Source organism: Astyanax mexicanus, chromosome 20 (genome assembly GCF_023375975.1).
Source record: "Astyanax mexicanus isolate ESR-SI-001 chromosome 20, AstMex3_surface, whole genome shotgun sequence".
Lineage (NCBI taxonomy): Eukaryota > Metazoa > Chordata > Actinopteri > Characiformes > Acestrorhamphidae > Astyanax > Astyanax mexicanus.
In genome coordinates, this window is record NC_064427.1 from 30412986 (window position 1) to 30437096 (window position 24111).

At 39.8% G+C, this 24111-nt stretch overlaps 1 protein-coding gene across 5 annotated transcripts in view; it reads left to right on the top strand.

Moving 5' to 3' along the window:
- Positions 1-2244: 2244 nt before the first annotated feature.
- Positions 2245-24111, top strand: part of cadm2a (cell adhesion molecule 2a) — a 592466-nt gene continuing 570599 nt past the window's right edge. For all 5 annotated transcript variants that reach the window (XM_007252477.3, XM_007252480.3, XM_007252478.3 and 2 more), the window contains exon 1: positions 2245-2583. In XM_007252477.3, coding sequence (XP_007252539.2) covers positions 2523-2583 — 61 coding nt within the window. In that variant the 5' untranslated portion in view covers positions 2245-2522. The remainder of the gene's footprint in view (positions 2584-24111) is intronic.

Below are 24111 nucleotides of genomic sequence, written 5' to 3' on the forward strand. Positions count from 1 at the left end.
CCTTCTACCTAGCATGACTCCATGCTGTCATTAATAACCCACCTTTCTTTCTCCACAGAACCACAGATGCTCCAGCCTCGCAGCATTCGGAACATTTCAGACCTGAAGTTCACAACAAATAAATGAGTATTGATCAGAACAGGTGCGATATCGTATTTTACACACCAGCATTCATCAGGCAGATTTAGATCAATACCACAGCAATTGATACGTGTGTGTTCATTTGACTTTTTATATCAGATGCAGCTTTTTCATAAAGACCTTCAGAATTTCAGCCAACACTACTACAAATCTAAGATGCGTTTCCCAAAACATTTGTAATGTTATGTTGTTTGTATCAGGGAGATACAGGAGATTATTAGTTGATGGAAACCTTTAAATAAAATGAATCCAAATAAATGTTTTTTTTTTACGTGTATAGTTGCAGTAATAAATTAAAACATTTTACACTTAACAAAAACTACTAAAAAAGGGTAGATTATATATAAATATGCCTGATATGCAAAAAGAAATAGTAGTTTTATGTTTTATAACAGTATTTTAATTCATATTGGTTATTATTGTTTAATTTATTTTGTTTGTGTTACATTTTTTCTTATGATACTTTTGTGTTATTATAATGGGAAAAGGTGTATAAAGTCTATCTATCTGTCTGTCTCTCTGTCTGTCTGTGGCTCACTTGAAGCATTTATGTCCATTTCTTAAACAACTATTTCTAATGTATTAATTGTTTTTCATTCAGTTGCCTTTTAAAGTCTTTAATTTGTGTTGTATTATTTTCTACTATATATTAATAGCTTGTGTGTTAGTGGAGGAATAGCAAAAAATAATTATTTAATTTATTTATTTTTCTCTAAATATGGCAGTTGCTTCGACATTGCATAACATAAAAGTTCCGAATTTTTTTATTTCATAAGGAATCATAGAAAAGTAAATAATTTTGGAACAAAATATATATTTTTTTAATTATTACTTAACCCTTTCAGACTCTGCATTTGTCACAATGGACATAGTGTATTTCCTTTTTTTAAGAAACGTTTTTAAAGACTGAACACTATTTGAGACCTGTTCTCCATCAGAATAGATTATGAACCAGCCAATAAATATGTATGCAAGCCATTGAAATATAACAGCCCCGCACATAGCCCCGCCCACAGCAACTCAAACATTAGAATATGGCACCACTATAGAGCACTATGGAACAAAGTATTTAAGAGTTCATTTTTACAAATTGAATGAGAGTTAGAACACTTTTTATGGAGTTTTCAATATTTTACTGTTCAGGGATGCTTTGTGAAATAAAAATGTTAAACAGGCGTTTTTTAGTCAGAAGATCTAATATCAAGTTGAGTGAACTTACTGTCCAGTACAACTCAATAAAATGAGTTCAAAGAACTTCAAACTGAAAAAAATGTGATTTCAATCAACTTTTAGTATATTACACATGTTAATGCCCTGTCTTCATTTTTTTTGGTTCATACTGCTTTCCATAGGCTCCTGGCACCATATATTTGCATATTGGCCTTTCCCTTACTTACCATCTTTGTGTTGTCTGTTGCCCAAAGCTACCTTATCCTGGGAATTTAATAGTGATAAAGTTATCCAAATGCAGTGTGAAAGACTGGTGGAGGAGAATATGAGAAGATGCATAAAAACTGTTTTTAAAATCCAGGGTTATTCCACCAAATTTTGATTTCTGAACTCGTAAATGTTTAGGAATATGAACTTGTTTTTTTTTTGCATTATTTGAGGTCTGGAAGAACTTTTTTTGTTATTTAAGCCAATTCTCATTTTAAGAGTAAATAAACGCTCTAAATTACTCTAAATTAATATGTTGTATGTCGTTTATAAAACAAAATAACAATGTATATTACTCACACATTAACATATACTGATTCAGAAACTGAAGTGGTCTCTAATTTTTTTCCAAAGCTGTATTTTATATTAGTATTTTTCCATCACTGTAACATAATAATTTAGTTCTGAAGGGCTTAAAATATATTTTTTTTCTAAATATATACAGTGTCAATATATAACTAACATCGTCAATAACATCAGTAACATCGTTTCACCATGAACTCCATCATACACTCTATAATCGCCCATTCCTTTTTTTTCTCAGCATCCAGAACCGCGCAGACCTCAAGCCGCCTCCTTATTGGCTGCCGCTCGAACGGGGGCGGGGCTTCCCTCGCTCGCGCCGCCACGAGACCGGCGGGCGCGAGCGCCGCACTCTTCCCCCCCACACAGCGCTGCGAGAAGCCTCGCGCTCCGGCCGCCTGAACGAGTGGGATCCCGGGACTTGAGCGTAAAGCGAGGACACGCGCTGCTTGCTGCTGCTTTATTTCTTGGAGGACCGGAGGAGGAAAGCGTCTTATTCTCACGTGGATAACAGAGAATAACAGCGTAAATACAGCGTTACCGTCATTATCATCATCATCATCTTCAACAAACAACAACAAACAAACAAGAAGAAGAAGAGCAGAAACAACATCATCATCTTCAACACGGAGGACGGCGGGATGATCGTGAAGCAGCGCGTTCTGTTCGCCCTGTACAGCATGTGCGGGATCCTGCTGAAAGGTACGACTCGATTACGACTAAGAACGATGACGCTTCGACAGATTTCACGCACGATGGGCAGTCAGACAGCTTTTGCGTGGCTCGCGCGCGCTCGCTGGCGTGCGGGAAAGCTGTCGAAACATCATCGCCGCCGCCAGTCCTGTGCGGGACGGGACTGGCACGCGGGGAAAGCTGTCCGTGCATCAACGTGCGGGAGGGCTCGCGCTGCGATGACACTTTCTGCTTTATTTTTTTGCTGATTTCTTGTTTTGCTCGAGACCAGTAGTCAGTCTTCACGAGGCTGTTATGGAGTTATAGGGTGGTCGAGGGGTGTAAGCTGTGTTTTGTAGACCCTCTCTGCGTGGACGGATGCAATGGTGCAAACACAGTGTTTATATTTTAAATAGGGTACACTACTGCACGTGCATAGCCTACATACAGCACGCATACGCGTTTACTAAATACAATAAACACAGGTTGCGAATAGCCCGTGCTGTGTCCAAGCCTGTGCTGACTGCGCGCAGCCACACCAGTGCTGCCTTTGCTTTGCTTTGCATTGCAAGCAAGGCATGCACGCCAGAGCAGAGCTGAAGGAAGAGCAGAGCTGAAGGAAAAACAGAGCATCTGAGGAGCAGTGGTGCATGCAGCAGCTTGCTTTGAAACTTTGCTTTGGTTTGGTCATTTTAGCTCGTGCATGCTATAATAGCCTCTATTCAATTCCATTGCTTGCATATATTATATATATATATACATACAGGTGCATGCATGCATCTATACATACATACATACATACCTATGCACATCCGTGCATATACCTTATACGCATGTATTAGGAAATTAATACATACAAATTAAAACATAAATATTAGGCTAATTGCTAACTTGCTGCAATTTGATACAAAAGGAAAATTCACATTGATCTCATTTTTCATGACATATCTGCCAGATATCGATAGATATCATGCTATATCCGAATGTATCATTCATCTTAGGGTCATCTGTAAAACAATATATGATGTGACATGGATTATTGCAGAATACAAATGATCAAATATCGCAATGTCAGTTTTTTAATGATTTTGTGCAGCTTTAGTAAGTATCTATCTATCTATCTATCTATCTATCTATCTATCTATCTATCTATCTATCTATCTATCTATCTTCATATATAGAAACAGTAGGTATAGATACATATATAGGGAGGGTCATGGTGGTCATCATATATTCATCTCAACCTAAGTCCTGCCTATCCTCCTCAAATCCCACACTGTTGCTCTTGTCTAGCTCTCTACCCGGAGGGTCCTGAAGCCCACCTTAGCTAAACTGCAACAGTTAAGAGTTTAATGCTGATGTTAGGAAAATCTCAGACTGCTGCGTTCGGGATTTCACACACTTCGCACACTGGTGCACGGTGGGGTTTGCTGCTTTCTCCTGAGTGTTGGGGTCTTCACAGCATTTTTAGCACCTTTTACCCCCCCCCCCCCCCCCCCCCCTCCCAACACACACACACACACACACTTATTAATTCTTATTACATCCATAATAGTCCATAATATTAATAGTATTAATCCATTATTACCAATATTATAACGAATGCACGTGATGTGATGCTCTATTCCTAAACTCACTTGTGTGCATCCCTTCGTTTCCCTGCTTGTGCACGCGAGCGCCTGCCAATATGTGTGCAAGTGCACACATATATGTATATATATACGTATATATATGTATATATACGTATATATATACATATATGTGTATATGCATGCACGCTCTGGCCTTTGGTTTGCACTTTTGCAGGTCTGTGCATGGGGTTGTTCTCTCTCTCTCGCGCGCACGCAAGCTCGCGTGTGTGCGCACGGCATGCGTTCTTCTCAGCGCGTCCGAGCTGCGTCCGAACTAGGAGGAACCGCCCTGCTCCCCACCCATCACACACTCACACTCAGACACTCCATACACACTCACACATATACACACACACACATATATAAGCATGATGCTGAGATAAGTAAAAAAAAAAAAAAGGCACGTCTGCAATTGAGCATTTATCTGGTCTGATTAGCCTCGTGCACTTGAGATGCGCGAGAGCAGCCAGTCGTCAGTCCCTCGCCTCGTGTCTCCTTCAGATCAGTGTCAACATGACCCTGCCCTCATAACCTGTTTACACATCAAACAGCTCGCCTTACAGCTCTATCAGCGCCTGTGTGCTCTGGACACACACCGGCGGTGCATGAAAAATGACTAATGTGTGTGTGTGTGTGTGAGTGTGAGTGTGTGAGAGAGTGTGTATGTGAGAGAGAGAGAGAGAGATAGAAGGGGTAAAGGGAGGGAGGGGGGAGTATATGCACATGCAAATGTGTGTGTGTCTCTGTATGTGTGTGTGTGTGGTGTGTGTGTGTGCACGTCCAAGCCCCCTTTTGACATAATACCTGGATGACTGCATGTTGATGCTCCCTTTTGCCGAAGTGCTCCATTAATAATGAGAGATAATTAAGCACATTCCTCAAGGCAGGAGCTTTTAATGAGTTGCCGGTGTGGCTGGAGCTGGAGCGATGTATTGATCTCCTGGAGCCTTCTCCATGCCCGTAAATCAGGCTGTCTCCATGGGAAGGGGTGATGGGAGGTGGCTGTGGCTGTGGCTGTGGCAGCCACGCGGGGCAAGCACACCAACCAGGCAACCCACAGCCCAGACTGGCAAAGAGAGAGAGGGATGAAGGGAGAGGGTGGGTAGTGAGATGGGTGGTGCTGTAAGCACTGTGCGGTGTGTGTGAGTGTGTGTGTGTGTTTGGGTGTCAGGTCTGGAATCGGTTGAACGGGTACTTATGGGTATTCCTTAGGTAATGCCATATAGTAGCCGTAACTTAAATATGTAGTACATCATAGTCAAACTGTACGTTAAAATTGGTCTGAATATTTATTTAACCCCTTCAAATAGAGATCGCTTCAGTTTCTGAATCAGTTTCTCAGATTTTTCTATTTATAGGTTTATGTTTGAGTAAAATAAACATTGTTGTTTTATTCTATAAACTACAGACAATGTTTCTCCCAAATTCCAAATAACAATATTGTCATTTAGCGCATTTATTTGCAGAAAATGAGAAATGGCTGAAATAACAAAAAAAAAAGAAGAAGAAATCTATATTTGGTGGAATGACTCTGGTTTTTAATTATAGTAGTTTTAATGCATCTTGGCATGTTCTCCTCCACCAGTCTTACACACTGCTTTTGAATAACTTTATGCCACTCCTGGTGCAAAAATTCAAGCAGTTCAGCATAGTGGTTTGATGGCTTGTGATCATCCATCTTCCTCTTGATTATATTCCAGAGGTTTTTGAATTTGGTAAAATCAAAGAAACTCATCATTTTTAGGTGGTCTCTTATTTGTTTTCTCAGAGCTGTATATTAGTTATTTAGATTTATTTGAGTCTTCTTTTTTTTGTGAATTACATACAGATAACAGCATTCTTTCTTTTTGTAACACTGGAAATAACTCAGGTCTGAAAGTGTAAGGAATCCAGAGCGTCTTGGGTCCTGGATCATGGAAAACCTTCAAGACGTTCAGAAACATCCTTGGACAGGGATTAAAACCACTGTCCTAATAATATGAGCAGTTTTTTGCAAAGCTGGAAGCCACGGCAGTCCAGTAGCCTACAGTAGCCGTGCCTCATCTGCATGGTAAACAAGCAGCGCCAGGCCACATTACAGCAAACAAAGGCTGGGGACTGGCTGAAGTTCAGTTCTGCTGGCTGGCCAAATAAGGATTATGACTGGCAAACTGTGTGTTGTGATTCCACACATGCTTCTCATCCATGACCAAGCATTTCATATTTAATCTCAGCACAGCGTTCAGCCACGCCGGCCAGCGGACGCCAGCTGCCATTCACGCGCTCATTACTGAAGCGGCGGTACGGAAAGACCCTCCTCTCTAATAAAATATTCAGGAGCTGCCTGGGCGACCACACCCACTGCTCCTACTGCTACGCCTGCAGCTGGCAGCTGCTGAATATGGAGTTTATATGAAGAGCATGTGGCAGGCGTGGGGGGGGGGGGCACCGTGATGGACAAGAAGTGGCGTGTCCTAGAATGCTTCATGAGGTTGCTTTATCTTATTGCGTAAGGTGGCTGTGTAGTGTAGTGTATAGTGTAGTGTAGAGTGTAGTGTAGTGTTGTAGTAAAGACATTTGTTAGAGGTAAAAAATATAGGAAAGGGTATTTTTATGTAGAACACTGCTATGCAAAATTAACATTTAATTTGTGTAAACTTGACAGATTATTATTGTAATTTAGTAATTCAGTAGAGTTATTTACTTATCGTCTGTAATTTTAACAGGAAAACTCTGGTAACCACAGCTGCCAGCGTTTTCCTGTAAAAACTAGTTTTTTTTTACAGTGTAGTATAGTGTAGTGTAGTGTGTAGTGTATAGTATAGTGTAGTGTGTAGTATAGTGTAGTGTAGTGTGTAGTATAGTGTAGTGTGTAGTGTAGTTTACTGTAGTGTGCAGTGTAGTTTAGTGTAGTCTGTAGTATAGTGTAGTGTGTAGTATAGTGTAGTGTGTAGTATAGTGTAGTGTGTAGTATAGTGTAGTGTGTAGTGTAGTTTAGTGTAGCGTGTAGTGTAGTTTAGTGTAGTGTAGTTTAGTGTGTAGTGTAGTTTAGTGTAGTGTAGTGTGTAGTATAGTGTAGTGTAGTTTAGTGTAGTTTAGTGTAGTGTGTAGTATAGTGTAGTGTAGTTTAGTGTAGTGTAGTGTAGTTTAGTGTAGTGTAGTGTGTAGTATAGTGTAGTTTAGTGTAGTTTAGTGTAGTGTAGTTTAGTGTAGTGTAGTGTGTAGTATAGTGTAGTGTAGTGTAGTGTAGTTTAGTGTAGTGTAGTGTGTAGTATAGTGTAGTGTAGTGTAGTGTAGTTTAGTGTAGTGTAGTGGGCGTTATCTAAAGGATATTGGGAGCAAATGATGAGCATATGTTCGATATGTTGATGTTTGTATCGCTATTGCGATAAATTACACTAAATAAATACAGTATGTTATAATATGTTTTTCTCGGTCTGTTTTTCACTTATACTTATACTGGCATGCCAAACATCATAGAATAGCAGTATGCAAATTTATCTTGAAATTTTACCTCAGAGGATGTCTTGGGAATGCCCAAACTTGTATACATAATGAGGTGTTATCTTGTGTTGAACAGTGGCTATGTTTTCACATGCAAAGCTTTCCTCCAATCCGAATTAATTTATTCCAAATCTAGAACCTGACCACGGACGTCATTTTTGGTTTACGGTTAAAAGCCAATGTCACGATCAAGCGCGAAAATTGCGCCGCAGCTGTCAAATGGATCTCAAGCCATTTGTGACCCCTGCCACCCCCCCCCCACATCTTAAATCAAAATTTCGTCCATGAAGCGTCTTACTAATGTGTTTATATGTACACTTTCCTAAATAGTATGCGTAAACTCTCCGTTTATATGAATGCTACAAGTAATCTGATCCAACACGACGCGCATGTGTAGTATCGTTACCATGACAACGACAATGAGCATCACGTGATGTCAGCCAGCGTGAGAAGAGCAACAGCAACCGGCTAACTGTTTTTTTTTTTTTAATTTGCAGTTGGCGTGTTTGTTTCTTTAACAGCTTTAAAATTATGGTGGACTTAGAACAACCCATAGACTGTATATAGCTGGACAGAGCATCGTCTCTCAAAAGTGAAGCCACCACAGGTCGGGCGCCCCCTGCTGTTCGGCTGCAGAAAGCTGTATAACCCCACCCACCCCCATAGGTTTCAATGGCAAAACAGAACAACATTCAATCACGTTTTTTTCTAATATACTGTAATTCTACCTCCATTATTTAAATGCAACAGCTAGTGTAACCTCTGCTTATATTGTCAAATTTTTATATCCCCACAGAACTCGGTTTTTAAAACGTTATTCAGCTCTATTCAAAAAAGGTGTGGTTATTGTAAAAGGGCTGGTTATGGGCGGGACCAATAACAGACCGTCAGCTCCGCTCCGCCCTGCTCTGCAGTCTGTGACCGCGAGGCAGCCTTCAGGGGCGGGGTTATTTAAATGAGTAGGCTGCTATCCACAGTCTTTCTCCCTCCTCTGGTCTCTACTGCGCAGACTCAGGTATCAGGATCGCCAACATGGCGGAAGATTTTGGCTTCATTTTCATTGAATGAATGGGAACGGCGACACGGCGTCCATCTTTTTTTTTACAGTCTCTGGAACAACCTAATTCACATTTTCTTGATAAAGAAGGGGCGAGACGGAGAGCTTATGTCCTCCATGTCTTCAGCGGCAAAGTGAGCTGGATGCCAGTCCCTCCGCCCATGATTAGGAACCAGTGGATAAAAGTGAGGAGTAGTGTTTATGCGCAGTATCTACTCAAACATTCCCGTTCGGGGATGTAATCGAGTACAGGTGTTTACAAGGATGTAAATGATTATATAAAGGATTATCCACCTCGTTTCGGAATGGCCTCAATCGGACTTCTCTATTCTGATTGAGATGTTTGCATGGACGTGCTCTATTCTGGATCCGCATTAACGGATCATTAGGCTGTATGTAAATGTAGCCAGTGAGGTTGTGGCAAGGCATTGTCAATTATCAATGAAGTTTAAGCAAGGCCTAAAAAAAAATTGCACCAGATGCTTTCCGAAGAATTTCGGAATTTTATGGTCAATTTAGTTTTTTTTTTGATCCACAGTGTCAAGTGTGAACCGGAAATACATGACAAAAAAGCATTACCACCCTCAGTGAACAGCACAGTGGTTGGTAGGTAATGATCATGACCGGCAGTGTCTGGCTAGAATTGTCCGTGCCAGCAGAAATCACATCCACATTTAATAAGAAAGGACCCACAAATATATTTTTTATTTTCCGAAGGACATGCCAAAAGTCATGGGACACAGATACTAGACTAGACTAGTTGTGATTCATCAATAAATCTATATGCCGATTTGTCTTCTTATAACACCTGAATAAAGTCTCTCTGAAACACAGCCAAAACCTCCTATAAAAAAAATGCACGCTTTGCCTTCCTGTTATTTTGATCTATTTTAATTGATTTTAACATTTAACACTTTATATTATTCAGCTCCAATGAATACAATAATTAGAAGTCATGAGGTTCCAGCGCTTTATTAAAAAAACGTGCAAAAAAAAAGATAATTAATCAAAAAATATTAAGATACATGATCTGAACTTGTTTCCCAGCTGATTTCCCACACTGTTCTCCACAGATGACGAAGAGCTGAAACAATATTTGTAATATATTCTAGTAATATTTGTCTCTGTAATCTAGAACAGCAGCTTTTCTTGTGCTGAAAGAGCTTTGGACAGACCATTACACACAGACAGGTGGACAGACAGATTATTTTTTATTATTTTTATTATTCTTTATGTAACCAGGCAAGACATTAAGAACACTTTCTTATTTACAATGGCAGCCTGGCAAGAGGCAGAAAGTCTCTTGAAATACAAATACAAAAATACAACACACAATGACACAACTGACAATTAAAAGAATAAAGAACTTACTTGTATTCTCGTGAAAGAGTTAATTGTGGAAACATCATATGTTTTGTGTCAATCAAACGTCAGGAATAATAAATACGTCGATATTGTATAGTGTTTTGTGAGTGGGGCTGCACAATGTTGGTGAAAACTGGCATTGCGATATACAGTACCAGTCAAAAGTTTGGACACACCTCTACCTATTCAATGTGTTTTCTTTCTTTTTATGATTTTTTCATTGTAGAGTTTATTGTAAACCCTTTTAGAACCTGTGTCCATTCCAATGGACATCATGTATTTTCTTATTTTTCAAATGTCAAAACACTGATTGAGACCTGTTTTTAATCAGAATAGACTATAAAATGAGCCAATTAAAAGGTTTATACGAAAACAGTAGCAAAACAGTAGCTTAGCCCCCCCACTGCACTGAAAAAACAAACAAACAAACAAACAAACAAACAAAAAACAGCACTAGAGCCAAAGAGGCAAATCAATGTGCTAATTTTTACTAACTGTATGTAATCTACATACATACGTAACTTTTTCCTGTTTATTTTAGTGTTTAGGGATGGCTTGGGAACAAAAAGGTCAATATCAAATCTAAAATAATAATGTTAAGCATAGGCTTCCAATCCGATAGACTTAAAAAAAGTTACTTATTTTAGTTGTGCAATTATTTATTAATATTTTTTCAACACTGGCACATATGAAAGGTCTAAAAGGGTTAATATTGAAAGGTTAAAGCTATACAGGAACAAATGCCGGATTATTTTGTAGACATAAATTGTTAAACTAACGAGAATATGTTTCACATGTATTTTTTATATGGAAAGTAGCCACATTTATATTTGAGGATGGATCTTCACACTCTTGGTATTTTTTCACATTAAATCGTTTTTTTCGGCATCTTCAATGAGTTCCTGGCGGTTCTTAACAATAGTTTATCGGCGTTAGGCTCCAGCTCATCCCAAATCACCTATCTGTGGGTAGGCAAACACTTTTTTTTTTTTACAGTTTACTATGTAATTCCATATGTGTCCCTTAATTGTTTTGGTGTATTTAGCATTAATCTGTAGAAAAATTTAGAAATAAAGAAAAACATTGAATGAGAAGGTGTGTCCAAACTGTTGACTGGTACTGTATATTGAGATATTAAAAAATTACAGAGATTTCCAGCAGATTGTAACTGAAGGCAATGATCCAAAACGAGTCATGATTGAGTCATGATACTAAAAAATACTGTTGTAATCAAATAAATGTAAGTAAGTAAAATAAATGATAATAGTTCAATTTAATCTGTCTCTAGTAGATTTAGATTTATTTAGACATGAGAACAGTGTGAATTTTCCTTTTGACATTGACATGACGTTGCTCATCCTGCGATGTGACTATTGCACATACTGTACCCACATTGCGATGCTGATGCCGAAACGATATGTTGTGCAGCCCTAATTGTTAAAATGTCTTCAAATGTTATGGAGGTATTTGCATGCCATATCCAGACCAGTAGGCTAAAATGTTCTGTAAGGGCACAAATTTGGACCTACATCCAACTTCACTGTCATAACTACTTATTAGTTTCATAATACTGTGTATATGCTTCGTAATTGGTAGACAATATTAATTGACAGGATTAATACCTGAATAATAAGGCTAAAGAATGAGTTTGGGGGGTGTATAAAATCTAGGACACCTGAAGAAGACTTTCTTATATTTCTATCAATAATAGCCAGCGGTGATATACACTGTATTAAATGCAAAAGAAACAAGCTTTACAGTCTCAGCTGCCTGTACCCCCCTGCATTGACCAGTTTTTAATTACTCAAAAGCTCCCCCGAGTTTGTAAATAATGAAAACACACCTGATTCAGTTAATCAAGCTTTCAGCGTATGAATCAGGTGGATATGATTAGGGCTGCAATAAAACTCGGCAGGATAATCACCAGGAGCAAAACAAATTAAGAATCAGTTAGTTAGACACTGTTGCTGCATAAACATTTAGTCAAACCCTTGTGTTCCGCATTAATAAGCATAGTACTGTTCAATATCTATAGAGAAAAAAAATATAGAATAAATGCTGAGACTCAAATAAACCCTTATTTAGTAGTATAGAATATATATTTCAAAGTCATATGCCAAAAAGTCATGGAATTGATCCTGAATTGTGACCTCCTTAGGGTAAGACGGTTTAAGTTGTGTGGTGGTTAGTGTGTTAATAGCAAGGCAATGTAAATTACTGGAGATCAAGTGAGGCCTGATAGTGGATGCCAGAGAGGTGGGACATTACAGTGTAAAAGTCATGGGACACAAAAATAGCTCCATTTAATGTATGTGGTTCTATAGGGCTGAGCAAAATTGGCTCATTCATCAGCTTTTTTTTTGAACCTCTTAGGGCCCTATTGTAGCGCAACAAATGCGCCGTGTGTAACTCAAAACTCGCAAAAGGCATGTACTAATTAATCGTAAGTGTGTTTTGTGCGTAATATGAAATAAACGCTTTAAGAGGTAGTTGCGCTCTGACTTTGGCGCATTGATATTGTAACATTGCTGCACTCTGCGTGTCTCAGCAGAGGTTAAAAGTTAGGTTAAAAGGTCAAAAACACAAGGAAGAAAAAATATGTACTGTAAAATAGATTTAATACTGGGCAAGGAATAGGTAAAAGCAGGGGCTATTTATACAAGTGCATCCAGGTGTGAGCAATCGGTAGCACGGCAAGCCGGAACAGGTCCGGAGGATTGGTTTGAGCGCAGGTGGATCATGGGAAATGGAGTCTCCTTATGGAGAATTAGAGTCAGTGGCTGGCAGACAGTTAATAATAGGACTGACACTCGGCCTCACACACAAGATAACACCTCATAATGTATACAGGTCTGGACATTTCCAAGCTGGGGGCTGTGTCAAAGCTGTTCTGTTCTCTCTGTTTTTTTTGTATCGTTCAAGAATACCATTAAATCTATTTTTTTTTTATTATTATTAATTAATTAATACATTTTTAAATAATAATAATAAGGTATTTAACAGCACCAAACCAAAAACCCATCAAACGATTCCTTAGTGGCTCTTCAGTGCCGTTGAGCTCTTCCCTGCTGGCTCTTCATCACTGTTTACACAGCACTGGCCGATTTCTCTAGAACAGTATTATGGAAACGAGTAACCAAATTCAGCAGACTCCCCTTCTTCACGTGAGGAGGATGACACTCTGTTCTCGGTAAGTAGAGCGAGAACGAATGTGAAGGTAGATTTGAGAGTACGGGCCGAAGAGCATCTGCTTCTTCGGAGCTCCGTAAGTGCCTGCGAGCGTCCATGCATGTGTGTGTGTGTGTGTGTGTGTGTGTATTTGTGTGTGTGTGGGTGCGGAAGGAGGTAATAGCTTTTTCTTCATCGGTGGTCTTCTGTCTTCGTCAGTCTCGGAGCGTGAGATCCGTGTGTGTATACGTGTGTGTGTATACGTGTGTGTGTGTGTGTGTGTGTGTGTGTGAGTGTGTGCAGGTAAGCATTGGGACAGGTGAATGCAATCAGACAGGTGAGAAATGGAGAGGCGCGGTGTGTGTCGTAGCTGCTGACTCTGGTGAGCTTCTGTTGGGTGTTTATTTCACAGGCAGGCAAAAGACCCTTTTCACTGGGCTTCAGCTGGGGGGGGATACCAGTATAACACTTCCTGTTCACAACTATATGACCCTTCTCCAGTCCAGTCCAGACCCCAGTTACAATTTCTTTTTCATGAAAATCACAAAGCCATCCGTTTTTGGATTTGTCTGGTCTTTTTCCCCAAGTGCTAACTTCCATGCACAAAACCTCCATACTAATAAAATGCAAACTGGAGAACCAAACTGATGTTTTACTGTAGCTACAGGCATCTTCTACCATCACTACTGCAGTGTTAGCACACTGGTTACCAGGCCATACCCATAATCCCCACTATACTGCTAGCACATCAGGTATGGGCACTGCCCCACATCACTAACAAAACAAAGGGCTAAACAAAACAGTAGTGGTCAAATGGTCAAAACCACAAAAAAAAACATGAGGTAGACGAGCTATGTAAAAAAAGGTTCAATACTGGGCAAGGAGTAGGTAAAAGCAGGGGCTATTTATACAAGTGAGTCGAGGTGTGAGCAATCAGTAGCACGGCGAGCCAGAACACAGAGTGCAGGTGCATCAGGGGAAATGGAGTCTCTTTCTGGAGAATTAGAGTCAGTGGCAGGCAGACAGATAGTAACACACAAGACAACACCTCTATACTTATAGAGGTCTAGACACTTCATTATCACTACTGCGGTGTTAGCACACTGGCTTCCAGGCCACTCCCATAATTCCTACTGCACTGTTAGCACATCAGCTATGGTCACTGTCCAACATCGCTAACGTAGCGTTACCTCAGTCCAGTCAGCCAATAGGCCGATGCCTGTGTTCTGCCCCCAAATACAGTTCCTCTCTCTCTTTCACTCATGTTCACTCTCTCTCTGTTCTCTTCCTTTTCTCTCTTTATCTCCCACAGTCCTGCCGTCATTTTCTCTCTCTTTCTCTCTCTCTGGCCCATCCCTCTATTTCTCTCCTGTCATTTACTTCTCATTTTTCTCTTCTTTTCCCTTCTCTCTCTATATATATTGCTTTTTTCTATATCTCTTTCTCTTGCACTCTTGTTTACATGCTTTGTCCTTATTTCTCCTTTCCCCTTATTTACTCTCGCGCTCTCTGGCTCTCTCTTCATCTCTTGCTCTGCATCTCCCAAGCTTGCTCACTGGCTTTGTCCTTATTTCTCCTTTCCCCTCTTTCATTTACTCTTTCGCTCTTGCTTACCCATCACTCTATCTGTATCTCTCTTCAGCCTCTCTCTCTTTTCACTTTCTCTTTCTCTTTCTCTTGTTACTTTCTCTCTCTTTGTCCCTCCTGCTCGACTATCTCTCTCTCTGGCTCTCTTCTTTTCCCTCTGAATCTCCTACTTTTGCTCTCTGGCTTTGTCCTTATTTCTCCTTTCCCCTCAGTTACTCTCTCTCTCTTTCTCTATCTCTGAATCTCTCTCTCTGAATCACTCAGTCTCTTTGAATCAATCTTTCTTTGTCTTTCTCTCTCTCTTACACATTCTCTCTTGCTTGTACATCTCTGTCTTCTTTTCTCTCTATCTGTATTTCTCTTCAGCCTCTCTCTCTCTCTCTCTTTCTTTCTCTCTCTGTCTCTCTCCTTTTCCTTCTGTATCTCCCTCTCTCTCTCTTTGGCTTTGTCCTCATTTCTCCTTTCCCCTCTCTTGGTTACTCTCTCTCTCTCTCTCTCCTGCTTCTACATCACTCTGTCTCCCTTTCTCTCAATCTGTATCTCTCCTAAGTCTCTCTCTCTCTCTTTCTGTCTCTCTCTCTCTCTCTCTCTCTCTCTCGCTCTCCCTCTTCAGAGCATCTGGATCCCGAGCCTCTCGCTCACCCTCGGGTGGGAGCGCAGTGGAGCTGTGGAGGCGCTGCTGTGATCGGAGAGGATTTCCCGTGATCAAAGGCCCTCTTTTGTTCTTCCAGGTGTTAGGGAAAGTTAAAACAGAAAGTAGGTGGAGGTATCAGCGCTGAGACCACTTCAAGGGAAATGGGGGGGTGGGGGTAGTGGAGGGCTGTGGTGGATTCACTGTCATCCACTACACAGTGCACCAGTGGTCTGCACAGAGCTTATGCTAGAAGGGACGAAACCTGCACCACGTCCCTTAAGCCTTTGACAGTTGACATAAATCTATATAAAAACTTATACAGTGTGATGTAGGTGTATTACATGCTTATTCCATCAGGTGCCAGTTGTTATAACACTTCATAGGATGAAATGCCATCAGGTTTGGTCAGGCAGAACCAGCCTATATGACTGTTTTCATGAAATACTGTTTACAGCTTCATGAACGCTATTTATAACCGGAAAAAACAGAGGTCTATGAGAATCACTGGCAAGATGGCACAAGCACAAGCGACCAAAGACAGCCACAAATTATGATTATATATTACCATAATTTAATGTGTGGTTTTCAATGTTTTATGGATTTCTTATCCACAACAAGCTTTAAAAAATCGCTAGTAGTTTGTCTCAGTAGCTAGCTAGACTTAAGATGCCCTAAAGTTAAATATACAGCTCTGGGAAAAAAATAAGAGACCACTTAAATTTCTGAATCAGTTTCTCTGTTTTTGCTATATAGATATGTGTTTGAGTAAAATTAATATTGTTGTTTTATTCTATAAACTACAGACAACATTTCTCCCAAATTCCAAACAAAAATATGGTCATTTAGAGCATTTATATGCAGAAAATGAGAAATGTCTGAAATAAAAAAAATATATGCAGAGCCTTCAGACCTCAAATATTGCAAAAAAAAAAAAAAAAATCATGTTCATAAAGTTTTAAGAGTTCAGAAATCAATATTTGGTGGAATAACCTGTTTTTTTAATTACAGTTTTCATGCATCTTGGCATGTTCTCCTCCACCAGTCTTAGACATTCATGGTGCCTTTCCTGTCTAGAGAAGCAAACACTGGACACCATGTCTGTACTGATGACTACCATAACGAACTAGGCAAACTTTGCAGATACTCCCTAGGATGCTCCCGATGTGTGATATCTTGTCATAGCCAAATTCTGAGCCCCACCATTTGTTTGCATTCAAATGTTATATTACAGAAACAGCCAAATGGAGTTATCTTTGGAACAGGGGTGTTATTGCACGCTTATTTATAATGGAAAAAGGTGCAGTTGCTGCAGTTTTGCGTAAGGTCACAGGACAGACAGTTCCTCATTTAACTGAAAAATAGTGATACAGACTTCATGAATGTCCTCTCTTTTCAGAACCACATTAAAACCTGTATTGGATATTTTTTCCACATACAGCAGAATAAGCAAACACAGCTATTGACACTGTGAACTCTTCAGTCCAGTTCTGCATAGAACGTCAGTTGAAACATAGTTGAAATGCAGAATGTCACAGAAGCACTGCTTGATGATGCACTACCAAGTCTGAAAAAGGTGATTTGGTGATGATAGTTGAATCAATGCTAGAGATGAGTCTCTCCATGTCTAGTTTATAGGATCACTTTTTTAAAGCCTTGTTTTCTCTCAGACTACACCTGACTTAAGCTTTATATATAAATGTATGGTGGTTGGTTTTCATTGGAATTGACTAGATTCCATTGAATGAATAAATAAATAAATAAATAAATGGAAGAGCTTTACTTACATTGGTTTCTTTCCTTTGCTTTCAGACTATTTAAAAATTGTTTGTGTTGTTTGTGAAGCTTTATGGCTTTACCCATAGTGTGTGTATCTATGTGTGTGTGCAAATCTCACTGAAGCTCCAGTGTGAAAAAAAGACACTGTTGGAAAGTCTCTGTGGGTTTAGCGAGACATCAAAAGATTAGCTGCGATATGAAAGGTAGATCCATACAAGTCTCACAAACATGGCTGGGTTTTTATATCGGCGTTTGAAGGACAAGGTCTTTCGTTTAGAGCCTCGAGCTGAGTCTATTCCTTTTCACGGGCCCGTAGTCTCGCACGAGTGTGTAGGTAGGCAGGCTTTGAGGCCTTTCATGAGCCGCAGCCGCGTAAAGAGGCAAAAACAAAAGCAACTGTGTGACAGCGTGGATGATATCAGGTCCCGTCTACCGAAGGACTCGGCCTTGAGAAGAAAATGAGACCGAGAGAAGGTCTTAGATGCACTGGACCTGAAAGAGAACAGTTATTGCATGGTCTAGCTCATCCCTGGCCGCCATTGTCTTCACTTCCACTGCCGTTTTAATTTGGATTTCATGGGAAATTAGTCGTCTTCTCTTGCAAATAATCTGCTTTATTATTTTTTTTTTCCCGTCCTCCTTTTTCGATTTCCCCAAAAGTAACGCGATCTTTCAGAAAAGGCAATACCTGCTTGCAGGGGCTCGCAACACGATTGGGCAATCAATCAAGTTTATTGACGAAGCTGGATGAAAGCGGGCGTGCGATGGAAACAAATGCGCGCGGCGGCGGCCAGCCAGTGCCGGAGGCAGACAGCGGGTTGGGTCAGTAAATCAAACGGCCTGAAATAACAGCTGCAGGCTTCTCCAGCGCCACAGATTACCTATAGAAATCTGTAAGCCTCTGCTATTGACTGTCACCACCTCTCTGCCAACTCACCGCTCTTCCACCATTGGATGCCGATGTGCTGTTCAAAGGTTGGACACATGAAAGCAGGAGACAAATTAAACCTTTTTTTATTTTTTATATTTTTACTCCAAAAGCCCAATATTGCTACTGACTTACGCAAGACCCGACTTAATTCAAGAATTAAAGAGATCATTAATTGACAATATGACAAACAGTTCTAAATTCAGACTCACCAGATACTGTATGTGACAAGTTCTGACATTGGTAAATTAAAGTGCCCAAATAAATTTTTGACATTGCATTTCATCAAAATGCACCTTTATTTAGAAAAGGAAAAGCACCAAAAAGGCAATGGTTCACCATCGACACCATTGGATGCTGAGGCGCTGTTTAAAGGTTTGGACACATGAAAGCAGGACCCAACTTGAAGATTGAAGAGATCATTAAGTGACGATATGACAAACAGTTCTAAATTCAGATTCAGCAGATATTGTATGTAAGTTCTAACATTGGTAAATTTAATCAGAGTGCTACTTATTTTAGAACAAGAGAACCACTAAACAAGCAATGGTTCTCGTATAAAGTGGTGGCTCACTGGAGGAGACCCTTATCCACTTCCCAACCAAACACCAAGATATTAAAAATGCTCCACCAAACAACATACAATAAGCTTCTCAAAAAACCCCAAGCTACAAATTACAGCTGTGGACTTCCTTCTCCAGCATCAAAGATTATCTATACTGTAGAAATCTGTCAGCCTCTACTGCTATTGACTGTCACCGCCTCTCCAGCAACTCACCGCTCTTCCACCATTGGATGCCGATGCGCTGTTCAAAGGTTGAACACATGAACAGCAGACTCCAAAAGCCCAATATTGCTGCTGGCTAATGTGAGCCCCAGTGCCATCCACAGTCAGATTGAAGAGATCATTAAGCGATGATGCAACAAACAGTTCTAAATTCTTCCTCACACACTCTTGGACGGAGGGATCGGAAAGAAAGCCGTTTGTAAACAATGACAGTGCTGCTTGTGAGAGCGTGGAGTTTTTTCCACATTGTGTTTTCAGTGTGTTTTCAGTCATTCTACAGACTGAAAGGGCCTAGTTTGAATACTGATGATCTAATCGTTATGCAAGACAGCAATTCTAGGATACAAAATGCAGACATTAAAGGAATACCGCAGAATTTTCTTACTTAAAGTTTGTCTGCTGCACCTGTAGACAGTAGAAAACAACAGAAAATCTGCTGGCCAGAAACTAGGTTATAGTACTAGCTAAGCTAAGAATCTGTTTACACCTGCTCACTTCATGTAATTAGTATCTGGACTGTATTCTGTTACGATTTTAACCACATTAATTGACAAGTGGTAGTCAATAGTGTCTCTGGTTATTAAGATTTATATATTTAGAATTATGCTGCTGAATTTGGACAGAATAGACAAATTTATCAACTGTGTTGCAATTTCAGTTGTACTGGGAGGAGTTTTGGTTGTACTGGTAGGGGTTCTGTTTGTCAGAGGAGAGTATATTGCACTGTAGTCATAACATGTAAAACAAGCTACATGGGATGAACCGCTATCTGATAGCGCTGCCAGGCGGTATTTACTTGCGCTAACCACATCTGGCTACCTCTGCTAACCTACCTTCTGAAATTAGTTTCATCAAACCAGGTCACATCACTAAATATAGCTAAATTCCACAGAAAAATACTAAGAATTGTCTCTAAAATCTGTAAAATGAGTGAATTATAAGTGAAGCATCAATAAGTAGTGCATTGTCTGTTTGTTTCAATATATTTAGTGTATTTGTATTTGTTTACAAAGCATTATCTGTGCGCTCCAAATACTAGATATGTATTCAGGTACATTAATGGTGAAAAAACAAGTGATTTATATCATTTTTTTGTGATTGACTACATGCTGCAGAAGAGAAGTTCGAAAGTCAATAAGTTAAAGGGCGTAAATACATTTTCTATCCTTTTTCTTTTTTAATTATTCTGTTATTTTACTTGATAGATGGCGAGATGTTTGTAAGTACTGTAAGTTTTGGGGTCATTTATCATAGTGTAGCATCACTAGGGGTGCAGTAGTGGCTCTTATAAAATGATGATGGCCCTCTGGTGGAAACCCTTGTCCCCCTTCAATTCAACACCTAAAGGGCATGCAAGGACCTTCACTGGTCACCCCACCGCCCCCCCCCCCCCTCCCACTCCACCGCCCAATCATACTCTATGCAGCTGGAATATTGTCTATTTTTGATCCAGGTTATTAAACTGGGGTCTATCTCATCATCATACAACACTTGTTCTAGCAGAAAGTGTCATCCTCCTGGGACTGGTGATGTCATTGCCGTAGTGTGAGGTATTTTGTGTCTCTTCCATTCTCTTTGCTTTTTTTTTTCTCTCTCTCTCTCTCTCTCTCTCTCTCTCCACATGGTGTGTGCAGCCAGGGTTTCGTTAGGCCATCTGCCCCCACTAGATGGAATTTAACACCTGCAAATACAGTAAACAATCAATTAATCAGAAGCTCTGGACACTGTGCACCTGCCAAAGCGTGCATACGCACACACACACACACACGCCCAGAAAAACACAGGCGTACACACACTCCCACTCGTTTCCAGGCTTATTAACAGACACACGATCAGCCCTGCTTACTCACAGTCACATCTTGAAGCCAGAGCGCCTACAACTCCTACACAAGACCATTACTGTCCATTACTACACCACTGCTTCATACCGCCAGTGAAACTTCACTTCCAAGATGATATAGAATAAATAGTGCAATTACAGCACATAACTATCTATACCTGCTTTCTTTCAAGGTGTTTTTTTATCAACATGCTGTTGCATAATTATGTTTTTAATTGGTATACCATATGTTTCCTGACACAAGCGACTGCTTTACAAGAAGGTGACAAAACATGTAGAGTACCAAATATACCGAGTGACGTCAGACAAGCTGTGTGATTATAAAGTTACTTAATTACTTGATATGTGTCACTTTGCATGTGTATATGTACAGGGTTAAAAGTCCTAATGTTACTGAAGTTAAACGTTCTATAGAACGTTACATTTTCATTCTTTTATACAATATTTACGCATGAACTGTGATGTTATTACAGAATTGCGATTTGCGCTTTGAGTCACATGCATTTCTGGACAAGCTGAGAGATACAGAACTATTTCACTAAAGGTTAAAGAAGTTAAAGAAGCATGTGGACAGAGGCAGTTCACTAAATTTTTTTTAGGATTTTAAACAAATGTAACATGCATATGCAGCATTGCTAAGCATCATTTCACATTTAGTTAGTATGCTTTGTTTCGCAGTTTAGCATGTTGGCTAGCAAGTTCATGAGGTAGCATGTTAGTTAGACACCTCTGGCAACATCAACTGCCACATACATATTATGAGATGCAGTGCACATCCTGGTCCTGATTTAGCAACACAGCAAAAATAAATAAAAAATAAATAAAAAAATATTAACCATTTGCTTTGAAAGTCACAAATAATCTTTTTTGCGTTTATTTTCAGACTATTTTCCAGCATAAGGAAAACTAGGCTTCTATAAAGATATTCACAAATGTGAGTTACCTGTGTCTGTGTGTAATGTGAACGAATCTGTCCCTGAAGCGCCTCACAAGCTCACATTGATAGGTGTAAAAAAAAACTCATATTTGAGAGACGACTCGTAGCTTTATAAAGGGAAATGGATGCGTTATCAGCTCATATGTGGAGCATCTTCTGCTCGATGCTACAGGTACATGCTCAGGTCGAGGAGGTGAAAAACGACCGACGGTTTGCTTTTGCTGTTTTTGCAGATTTTTATGCAGCTATTTTTGCTGCACAGCTGCGCAAAGAGATGTGTGGGTACGAGAGAAAAGCACGTAGCGCATGCGTAAAAGCAAAAAGACGCATGAATTCCGATTTGACCGTTCACATTCATGTGGATCGGTTCTGTATCTGATTTTGGACCACATGTGAAAGTGATTCAAATCTGATTTGAAAAAAAAAAAAAAGTCACTTCAGCGTAGTAATGTGAACGTAGTCATTGACCCTTTAACTGCGGTGAGAATCCAAAAGACAGACAGAGAAGAAGACAGACAGATAGAAAACATTTTTTTTAATTTTTTTTTTTTATACATTTTCTCCCCAATTTACATGGCCAATTACCCAACCCACTCATTAGGACTCCCCCTATCACTAGTAATGTCCCAACACACCAGGAAGGTGAAGATTAACACATGCTTCCTCCGATACATGTGAAGCCAGCCACCGCTTCTTTTCAAGCTGCTGCTGATGCAGCGTTGCCGAGCAGCCAGCGCAGCGACTCGGTTCTGATACATCAGCTCACAGACGCCCTGTGCTGCAAACATCACCGTAGAAGTGATGTTTGGGAGAGAGCGCCAATTGTGCTCCCTCTGAGCACCGGCAGCTTGAGCTATCAGAAATCCCTCGCTACCTGTTTGCAGGAGGTCAGGAGTATTCCACAGAGCATTTGCAGCCAGAGCTCAGTGTGTGGGAGGGAATTTAACATGCTGCACCTTATCCTACTCTGCACAGCCAGTGGACATGGAGCCAGGAAACAGAGCATTGACTGCTGCATGATTGTGTATTCCTGACAACTCGGAACTCCTACTCCCACTCAAACTCCTACTCTTACTCCTACTTCCCTCCTCACTGCATTCATGTAGTGTCGATAAAGATGGAAGCTCACAGTAAGCTTCCTCTAAGAGTTATCCGTGTGCTGTGCGAGTAATAAACTCTTGGTGCCCTCAAATGTCTGTTTTTTACAGTAATATATATACATATAAAAAGCCAAAGAAGAGCTGTCTGATATGTCCACACTGTGCATTTATCAAGGTATCCTCCTGTATTTCATTTTTCCATGGTGCATAATTGACAAATACAGCATTAAAGCATTAGGCAACATGCTGCATCAAATGGTAGAAATACATTTATGATTGAAAACAACCTTTTAATGGTCTAAAGAAACTCCGCCATTTAAAAATGATGAGTTTCTTTGGTTTTACCTAATTAAAAACCTCTGGAATATAATCAAGAGGAAGATGGATGATCACAAGCCATCAAACCACCAAGCTGAACTGCTTAAATTTTTGCACCAGGACTGACATAAAGTTATCCAAAAGCAGTGTGTAAGACTGGTGGAGGAGAACATGCCAAGGTGCATGAAAACTGTGATTAAAAACCAGGGTTATTCCAGCAAATATTGATTTCTGAACTCTTAAAACTTTATGAATATGAACTTGTTTTCTTTGCATTATTTGAGGTCTGAAAGCTCTAAATCTTTTTTGTTTTTGTTATTTCAGCCATTTCTCATTTTCTGCAAATAAATGCTCTAAATTACAATATTTGTATTTGGAATTTGTGACAAATGTTGTCTGTAGTTTATAGAATAAAATAACAACGTTCATTTTACTCAAACACATACCTATAAATAGAAAAATCAGAGAAACTGATTCAAAAACTGAAGTGGTCTCTTTATTTTTTTCCAGAGCTGTATGTTATGGATAAAAAGGCAATGTGTGGTTAAACACATGTTAAATATCCTGATAACGATGTGAAATGTGAAACATTAAAACCTATATTAGTTTAAATAGTTTAAACTCCAGTAGGTTTGTACCTCTGCATCGCTTTACCTTGCTCTGCCTGCCTCTGCCTCCAGTCTAGTAATGTCATGTGATTGCAGTCTACAGCATAAGGAGAGCCCTCTGTTGCACAACGCATGTAATACAGTGTGAATTTGCTGTTATTTTATCATTTTAGAAGTTATTACAGCTCTTTCGGTGTGTTTATCGTGAAAACTGATATCGCAATAACGATAAAATGCGATTCACCTTACAGCTCTACTTCACTCGTAAAAAGTAAAAAGGTTTCTTACCAGTTTTTAACCAGTTTATAGGCTCTCCACACACCACACCAATATCTTTAA